This window comes from Triturus cristatus, chromosome 7 (assembly GCF_964204655.1).
Source record: "Triturus cristatus chromosome 7, aTriCri1.1, whole genome shotgun sequence".
Classification (NCBI taxonomy): domain Eukaryota; kingdom Metazoa; phylum Chordata; class Amphibia; order Caudata; family Salamandridae; genus Triturus; species Triturus cristatus.
The window spans coordinates 932,957,656-932,967,717 of record NC_140590.1 but is presented as its reverse complement, the minus strand read 5'-3'; the positions used below and the strand labels follow the sequence as shown (position 1 = coordinate 932,967,717).

The 10,062-nt window shown below is 48.4% G+C and overlaps 1 protein-coding gene across 1 annotated transcript in view; it reads right to left on the bottom strand.

Annotated features, from left to right (window-relative positions):
- Positions 1-2,652: 2,652 nt before the first annotated feature.
- The window catches only part of LOC146810862 (uncharacterized), a 300,207-nt gene continuing 292,797 nt past the window's right edge, over positions 2,653-10,062 (bottom strand). Inside the window, exon 5 of the mRNA XM_085615008.1 lies at positions 2,653-3,407. Coding sequence (XP_085471134.1) covers positions 3,011-3,407 — 397 coding nt within the window. The 3' untranslated portion in view covers positions 2,653-3,010. The remainder of the gene's footprint in view (positions 3,408-10,062) is intronic.

The window sequence follows — 10,062 nt, the reverse complement described above, 5'->3', positions numbered from 1 at the left end:
GCAACTGCTCCCATTGTTATCTGTTAAGCATCCTCGGAAGTCTGGGGGCAAACGGCACAGATCAAACTGAACAGGCAAAATTAATGTAAGAAAGGAGGGATACATGACAAGTACAGGAGGACACCCTCACGTAATGTCAAATTTTCTAAGCATCGGATAGTTGAGCCTTTTCACATCATAGTAGGTCAGTCACTAAGGTGAACAGGCTATGGGGTATGCCTTGCCAAGACATGGACGACTTATGCCAGGGTGGGGTATATGCATGGCGACACTGCACCCACATTGCAGTCAAACGGAAGGAGCCTGCAAGCAATATGGTCATGAAACAAGCAGAAGACTGGGGGTGCAGGGCTATCCCCCCCTCACCATAGTGCATGGGTAGGGCGGTGGTCTGGCAATACAATAGGCGTTTACATTGCCCACATATCGGCAGATGGGGACAGTGGCAGGAAACTGCAATAGAGTGGGTTTCAATAGGTCTTCTTTTTGTCCATAATAGATCTTCTCCCTGAAAAGTGGGAGGAGGGGTAACGAGATCCTACAGTTAAGCAAGCCTGTCGGGCAGCGTAAGTTGTCCCTTTAAAGTGGGTGCGGTGACTACAATAGTGTGCACTAAAAATGGGCCAGCCAGGGTAGCTAGGCAGGTTGTGGAAGCTGTCATCTAGTTGGGGAAACAAAGGGTTAAGACACAAATAGACTGCTATTCATTAAGGACAACTGTCATTTCAGTATTCAAGAAAAGGCAGAAGCTATAGGTATTACATTTGCCATACACTGGCAACAGGGTACAGTGCCAGGAACCCGCATATAGAGTGACTGTTTTCAAAGGGGCTGCGTAAGTTTGTCATTCCAAAGAAGTGTGTGCTGCAACTCCATTAAGGTGGAGCAAGAAGGGGTTGTTGCACAAATGCTGACAGTGACCAGAACACAGTGTGCACGCAAGTTTGGAAGGAACAGGTGAATTTCCACTGCTGGTGCTGCACACGGTTATCAGTTCGAACCTCCTTTTTGGTAAAATTCAAGTACGGGGGTAAACTAGGGCTTAGTCAACCCTAACCGTAAGGCACATACTTCACACAGTGCTCAATGGATTAAATCAGACATTCCAGGGTTACAAAGAGTAGAAACTTTGGTTCCCCATTTGGGTAAGCAGTCTGGTCGAAGAGTGCTCCTATACAGGAGGATGCCAGCTGGCAGAGATAAGGATATGGTGTTGGCCACAAGCAATACTTGTTAACATATACACTGTTGGCCTGGGAGGCGAACTCCAATATGTTTTCCAGCGTAGTCTGAAATCAGTGACTGGGCAGTTAAGGGTAATGCACAATCTGGCAACAGCTAACGTGGAGCGGCTACCTCAGCATTCAAGGTTGGCCAGTCGCCAGAACGCATCAAGCGAGTGGGGTGTTGGGAGGCTTAGTGTTACAAGCGATACATCCGCATGTGAATTCAGAAAGGGGCAGTGTACGCACTTGAGGTTCAGGTCACTGTCAGTGGTGTTCTATGTGTTTGCGGGGTGGTTTTAGAGCACAGCATGTTCAGTTATGCTTAGTAATTGTTTGCCTATTACCTCGCTAGGGTGGGGTTCCCAGGCATGCTTTGGTACAGCTTGCTGAGAAGCCGCAGCACAGACTAGCAGGAGTCATCTACCTGGGAGGCAATAAGCTGACTGCCATGGGTAGAAAGGCCCTACTACAGGCTATGAAAGCCATAATGAGTGTGATAAGTAATCAGATGGGCCCAAGTGAGTTATGGTGGTCCAAGATCACTCCACAAATGGTCTGGTATGGGGCTGAGTCAGGAGAAGTCGTTGAAATTTCTCGCAGGGGGTAAACAGCGCCATGCACAAATTCACGGAACAGAGTGGTTTGGGCTTTATCAGACACGGACTCTTGCACGCCAAGACCACAGGATGTTTCGGTGTGGATGGGGTCCATTTGTCTAGAGTGGGCAGGGACCTGTTTCTGTTGGACCTGGGTGATGCCCTAGAATTAGCAGGGTGTAAGTAAGAATGCCTGCCTTGGTGGGGGGTGGGTGTGACGGGTGCCACACCCAGACCTATGGCGGAGTTACTGGGCAATCCAGAAGCTAAATGGTACATAGGGCTACCCTCGTCAGGAGCACAAGAAGGGTGCAAATGGCAAACAACCCCAGGAAGTCCTTACGGCCGGACCCTGGAGGAACAACGGTGCCCCATTAGTCTCTCGGGCGGTTGTAAACCTGAGCATCCGGGGGGTTGCCTGGATACGCAGTGCCCCCTCAAGGGGCGTGAGTAAATGGGTGGACTGGTGGTCCACAGGATGTAAGGGGTAATCCCCCAAAATGGTTAGCACCGATTGGTTAGGCCACGGTGCAGTTTGGCTCTTCAGGTGGGCAGAGCAGCTTAGGGGCTGCCTGCCCTTAGATCACCCATAAGTTGACCCACCATGCTGGCATATTTCTTCTGCAAAATAAACCTGCAGCAATATTTTCTTCAACAACTAATGTGTCTTGTGTTCTTTAATATGGTATTGCTGTGTGGACGTGTGGGAAGGGCGGACCGGAATAACAGGCAGGGAGGCCTAATATAGTGAGCAATGTCTGAGTTTTTAATCGACAGATAAACAGAGATACAGAGTCCCAATGCCGGAAGAGATGGTAGACTTGGCTGGTGACCCCGGTCGGCGTGGTGGAGTCGGGATCAAGTCTTGCTTCCCCTCTTCAGCTGGCGGTCCCCTCGGTAGGGTACTGGGCTCCACGGAGGCTTGAGAAAAGGAGAGAAGCGTAAGGGCTTTTAGTCTGAGCGACACCGTCGCAGTACTTCCACCGACACCGGAGAGTGAGGGGTTACGAAAGACTGATGTGAGGGCGGGAAGGATCGGGGAGGTAGAAGAGGCAAGTAAGGGGGGGGGGGGAATGGAGGTGCCAGGTGCTGGGCAGTGATTGGGGATTTATACAGTGCTCGTGAGAAAGGGGATAAGTATAAGTGTCTGAGTGCGCGTGTCTCCTATGCTATTTACAGTTCCTATATTTACAAGTATAAGTGCAAGGGGAGCACGGAGAAAGGTGACGGGTACTCACGTGCCCCGCCGCAACTCTCGTCCGAGTTGCGGCCGCTCTCCAGCCTCCTCCTGAGGATGCCACCAGTCCTCCGTCCAGACGTCCTCGTCCTCCTCCTTGCTTCGGTCCAGTCGTGCTGCGCCGCTCTCGGTCGGGGGTTCGTCGCTCTCCGTTGTCTCCTGCCACGAGTCGGTTGCTCCGAACGTCTCTCCGTCGTCCTCGGGTCCTTTTCTAGCTCCCTGCTTGCTGTCGGACCGCCCACTTCCGGGGTCAGGGCCGGGTGCTTCCGGGTCGATCGAGGTCGCCCAGTTTCTGCTTCCGGGATGGTTGGCGAGTGTTTCCGGTTCACCAAGTCCAGGGGCCGGTACCTGCAGGGGACGAGAAAGAGAGGGCGTCCTGGGTGACCGGGACGTTAATCGACCTAGCGCGGGGGACAGGATCCCCGCGGCCGGACACCGCTGTAACGGGGTAGGGGTCGCCTCCGTTCCACATGCTGTTTTTGTGGGTGGGGTGAATTGCCAATATTGGCACTATGGGTTAGGCAGCACGTTTATAAGGGGGCTACTGGGATACTAAATAAGAGAGGTCTGGGGGTGGGCCCACCGTTGGTTGTTCTGTAGACCACTTAGCTGGGGCACTGATGTTAAGGGTCCTAGGTTGGCTGCGACTATGTGAGTAAAAATAGTCCAGAATGTGTGAACCCTAACCCCTGTGTATGGTAAATAGTGACAGGAAATCTGGCCTGCTAGGGTGTGAAGAGTCAGGGGATTACTAAAATTAATAACTATACAGTCCCCTTGCGTTGACTTTGGTCTAATGCCCACCCAGCCAACTCTGTGAACTATTACGATCTCTCCTGCCCTGTCGTAGGAGAACTGCCTGTGCCTAGCCAGCCCAAATCTCAGGTACTCCTGTCAGTATGATAACATAAGGGAGTGAGGCTGGGGGTAGATTTATAGTCGGGAAAGTCACTACTCCATATCCTCGCTCAACAACCTCTAAAGGGTCCACCCCTACCCTGTCTACCCTGCGCTCTATTCGGTTAGACCTACTTTTGTTTGAATCCTCCTTATAGGAAACGAGGTTGTAACGTGTTAATAAGGCTCCTTGGGCCAATTACAGTCCTCGTGTCTTAGGCCTGCTGGGTGCCTAGCCTTTCTAAGTGGGACAGAGTGGTTTCAGCTGTCTCTGTGCTATAATCATCTGCCCTGCTGACACCTGTTGGCACATTGGGGAGTACCATCCTCGGGGTACCATGCTTGCCTGGGAAGGTGAGGCCTACACTATCTGTCTGGGAGCTACAATCTTAGCTCTTCCCTGGGTCTTGAATAATACTATCGGAAGTCTTGGTATGCCTATTATGCCCCATTAAATGTCCTCTGCCTATGTGGTTAAGTAGATGAGCAAGCTCTTCCTTTACAACAGTTCTCAGCTGGGTCTCTAGATCCGCTATCAGGTTCCTCACCCAAGATGGACAAATAGAAGCTGTCCGAGGGTTAGAGGAGTTTTCGGTCGCTCCCCCAGTGCTAGCTAATTCATCTCCACTAGGTGTTAACTCACTGTTTGTCTTAGCTCCTGCCCCATTTCCATTTTTGCGCTTCCCGTTCTTAGGTAAACTGGTGGTGACTCCACCTTTACGAGTTGCTGGCTTCACTGGTAGTTCTTGGAGTGAAGGTGGACGGGACTCTGTTGGGTCGGGTGTAGACTCCACTAGCCTAGATGCAGATCCAGGGGTTACGGCTTGGGAGGTAGATGACTCGGGCACCTGGCAGAAAATATCTGGAGTTAGAGACAGGTGCCTCTCAGTCAACTCTATTTCGGTCGTTACCACCCCTCTGGCCCTCTGGAGCATCCTGTCAATTGAGGTTGGGGGCAGGGGAGAAGGAATGGGCACTTTGAGATGTTTTGCTGCACAAGCACGCTTACCCATATACGGATCAAAGAAAGCTAAAATACCGCCTTGCCCCTAGTGTAAGTCAAGTAGGGCCGAGATAGACTTAGGCACAAGACTTTAACTGTAACTGGGGGACAGGATACAATCAAGTGGGTTGGTTGAAAAGGACACAAATGAATGGTTAAAGCAAAAAAGGAGTTAAGGAGTCAGTAGACACAGTGAAAAAGTCTCAGGTGATACCCTGGCTAATACGATACATAGGTGGCTTACACAATAGTTCAAATGGGTCACTGGATTACAATTTCCTGGTTCCACCACAAGCTCCTGCTGGTAAGTATGGGAACATTATTGGCAACTGTTCAGTACAGTTGGAAAATATTAGATGTTAAAAAGTCAATTTGATGGCCCAGAAAAGTTTTACCAGTGTAGCAGTGCTGAAGGATCAACATCAAGGGGGGCGGCCCTGCCTCTTCCTGGCAATGACGGGCAAGGACGAGCCCGCCCTTGGCCCGGGCTTTGCGCCGCGGGAAGACTGGCATTTCTTTTGAGCGCGGTTTGGCGCCTCCCCCGCACCTGTAGCAGCAAGGTTGGCTTGCAGGGCACCTTGGAGTTTGTTGCTGCCCTGCGGGAGTGTCGAGAGGCTGGTGGTGCACCCTGGGATAAGAATCCCGCAAGGGTTTGGTGGCTCCTCCAAAATGCCCCCAACAAGAAGAGATAGAGCCGTCCCGTGTCCCATGCCGTGGGAAGAGAGGCAGCGCTTTTGAGTGCGGTTTGGCACATCCCCCGCACCTGTAGCAGCAGCGTGGGCATTGCAGGGCACCCTGGGACTTGGAGTCCCACCAGGGTTTGTTGCTGCCCTGCGGGAGTGTCGAGAGGCTGGTGGTGCACCCTGGGATAAGAATCCCGCAAGGGTTTGCTGGCTCCTCCAAAATGCCCCCCATATGCCAAGTTTCCATTGGTGCAGCGTAACCGGAGCACAAAAGCCTCTGGGGCACACTGAACCCTTATTATTGCTGCATTTTACAATCAAACTAGCAGTCAGTGGGAGGTGAGAAACATAATTTTTCAAGTAAAATGTATTATTTATTCCACAGGCTCTTGCTGATGTTCTGATATACTGGTACTATTCTGTAACATATTTCAACTTGATTCTATGCAATCGGCCGTAATGTACCACAAAAATCCTAATAAAATGTATTATAATAAAAAAAATATTATTTATTCTTTTACGTTGATATCACCTTTGCTTGAAATTTAAGACTAAACTGTAAATGTGCTCAGCGAAACTTTTGTACACTGGTCTTGTTATAAACAAACGGGACCAGACTGTCTCAGTAAAGATGGCAGGTAGTAACACACATTTTTTACTCAACAGCATGCGCAGATTTTAGAGTTCATACTCATAATGATGACAGAGGATGTGACATTATGGTCAGAGCTGCTGACAGTGGAACTGAGGAACCAGGTTTGAGCCTCGGCTCCACATCCTGTGATTCTGGGAAAATTACATAATCTCCCTGTGTCTTTAAATTTAATGGAACCTTGTGTAATCTAACAGGTGCTCATGTGAAGCGTTCCAATACCTTCGGGTCCAGTTTGTGCCATATAAAACTGTCAGAAAAGTCAAATGAAACTCCAAATCCCATGACGTATATTGGTGCTGGCTAAAGCACCAGGAGTCACTCAAAGCATATGGCAACTTGGCAGCAGTGTTTCAGAGTAAATCTGTTCTTCATTTTTGACAGTGCAAATAAAAGCTAAATTGCTGATTTACTATTATTCTAGTCGATCAAGGCCTAATCACACAAATATAAGCCCATACCCTAGCTTCCCAAATCAAGCTATGTGGAAGTAGCAGGAGACAGCTCTCTTACCCAAACAAAATCACTTTCTGCCATCTGATGTACCGTTTCTGCTCTGAGCAAGGGAGTAGTAAGAAAATGTAAATATTCCCCACTTTGAACCAAAGCACTGATGACACCAAGCAAGTGAAGAACGTGAGCCCGACTCTCCCCAGTGGAGCTCCCTTGTCTCTTCCATCCATGCATCTATCCATTTATTCTTTCACCCTTCCATTCACAGGCTTATATCCACCATTTCAACTTTCTATTCTTTTATCCATTATTGATCCATCAAACTTTCACCATCTGTCTGTCCATCCTACCGCCCATCCATTAATCCAGGTCCAAACCTATCCACCCATTTCCAACCCTAGCCATCCATTGTTTCGTTAATCAATCAGTCAGAGTTTGAAGAGCACGGCTTATCACTCATGAGGGTATCCATGCACTAGGTTGCTGGGCTTAGTTGAAGAGCCAGGTCTTGAGTCTCTTCCTGAAGCCCGTCAGCGAGGGCGAAGTTCGGAGGTGGAGGGGAAGGGCGTTCCAGGACTTGGTGGTGAGGTGGAATAAGAAACTACCTCCACTGTGGCTAGGGCGGATGCCCGGTGTCTATGCGAGGGAGAAAGAACAAAGGTTTCTGGAAGGTTGGTGGAAGTTCAGCCGGTGGTTCATTTATGGTGATCCTTAGACCTGAAAGGCTTTTTAGGTGTGTGTCAGTAACTTGAATTGGCATCTTTTCTGGATGGCGAGCCAGTGGAGGTTTCTCAGGTGTTGGGCCTTTTGAGCAGATTGAGGATCTGTCTGCCATTGAGTACTGTATTGTCTGGAGCCGTCTCATGAGTTCAGTGGTGGTTCCTGCGTAGTGCATTCACCTTGGTTTACACGGCTGGTGATTAAGGCTTGTGTGACTGTTTTTGTACTGATAGGGAGCCATTAGAAGATTTTGCTAAGCCAGCGGAGAGTGTGGAAGCAGACAGAAGTGACTGTGATGATCTGTCGTTTCATGGTGAGTTTGCTGTCCAGGATGATATTAAGGTTACGGGTGTAGTCTTTTGGTGTGGGAGTGGGTACGAGTTAGACAGGCCACCAGGTGTCATTCCAGAGGGAGGCATGGTTGCCAAAGATCAGCACTTTGGTCTTGTCAGTGTTGAGCGTCAGACAGTTGTCCTTCATCCAGTCTAGGACATTCTTAATACAGTTGTGGAAGTCTGTCTTAGTGGTGGTGGGGTCTGCTGAAAGCAAGAGGATGAGCTCGGTATTGTCAGCATAGGATATGATGTTGAGGTTGTGGATTCTGGCGATGTCGGCTAGAGGCGTCATGTAGGTATTGAAGAGGGTGGGTCTGAGGGATGAACCCTGAGGGACGCCACAGATGGTGCTAGTTGGTTCTGACGTGAAGGGAGGTAGGCGGATTCTCTGCGTTTGTCCCGTGAGGAATGATGCAATACATTTGAGTTGGTCTCCCTTTATCCCAATCTGGTGCAGTCTCTTGATAAGTGTGCGGTGAGAACTCATCCATCTATTTTTCTCATCCATCTATCCTATCACTCATCCATCCACCCGTTCACTCATCCATCTGCCCATCAATTCTTTCACTCATACATTCATCATTCATCCATTATCCACCCTTTCACTCCTCCATCCATTCACCCTTTCACTTATCTATCTATCCCAGCATATCCATCTTTCCATGCATGGTTACGTTCCTTGATGCATGCTCCAAGGTTGGTGTTTGAGACCTGTATGGCTGGGAGTTGCTTCACTTGCATCTATCTTAACTCAAATAGCTGAGCTGTTGTCTCTACTTATCAATGCTCATACTGTACAGGAGTTCTTTCCAACCACATGATATGATATTTTTCATTGTGCGGCTCACCCTTTCAGGAATGTAGTTGTTGCAGTTCCACTCTCCACTTAACACAGTGCCATGCAAATCAATAACATTCCACTCCTTCAAAGCCAATATTTCTTACATAGGTGAGATCTATTGGCTTTGAAAATGCTAATTTTGCAATATACCTGGCATCCAGTAGGCTTTCTGTCCTCTGAAGATATATAGAGGGCTAATCCTTCAAACTTTCCCGCTGGTGGGTGAAAAAGAATGTTTGATTTCAAGGGGTGTGAAGTGTGATCTGAGGCGTACTGTCCCCAAATGCATGTTCTTAAATAAAATAATACATCCTTAAGTGTCTGGGTTTCTAAACCACCCCACCCCCGCCAGCTCATGGCGGCTGGACTGTAGATAACCCCCCAATATGATAATCAAACATATTTGTAGTGACTGATGTAAACATTTGTTGGCTCCATATCTCTTTTTATTTCTTCTCATTTTGAAGGAGTTAAATTATATGTTAGGCCAGAGCGTTCTCCGTAAATTAACATACGCCACTATGGGTTTGGGAAATATGGCTGATGGTGGTACATAGTCTTCAGAAACAGACACACTCGCCACTATTCTTAGGAAAGTTACTTCTATGACTATGAAGATCGCAACTTTTCACACTACTATACTAGACATGGCAGCTGATATCAGATCCTTGAGATTAGACTTGACTTCAATGCAACAACGCGTAGAGAACACTAATAAAAGGATGAATGAAATAGATCAGGTCTTTGGTCAGCAGCTTGATTGGGGTACAGATATGGCCAGATTACAGTAGAAGGTCACAGATTTGGAAATCCGTGGAGATATACATAGTATATCCGTGAGACGTAAACGGGCCTCGCTTTATTTTGGCAATTTGATTTCGTGTCAAACAGGCTATTATGGTCTTCGGGGAGTCTGACTGGCAGGGTACATTACGGAGTCTGATTTTGTGAGCCCTCCGAACTTCTAAATCCTCAATGCAGCAAGAGCCCAATCGCCTACCATTGCATAAACACTCAGACAGGGAGGGGCTAGGCAGAGTTATTGATGCCCTGTCGCTGGAACATGGCAGAGACAAATCGAGAGCCCCCCTAAAAGAACTTCAGGAAGAGTCGTCAACACCCACCACCAAATGATCCATTGTGCAATGATGTTTGACCATATCATTATGGTTTTGGTTTTGCTCATAACTGATACATGCTATTGAGTGTACACAAGAGTAGGAACTAAGCGGGCCATCTTTTATGAATAGAGGGAGCTGCACACTACTTGACATGGCAGGATGATACACTATGAGGACCACAGGCTCAGGAGAGTACACTCACAGAAATATATCACCACATGATTGACAAAGTTGAATTCATTATATAAGAATGGGGGCGACATGCTAGCATACTCCTCTGGTGTTGCAAATTTGATAA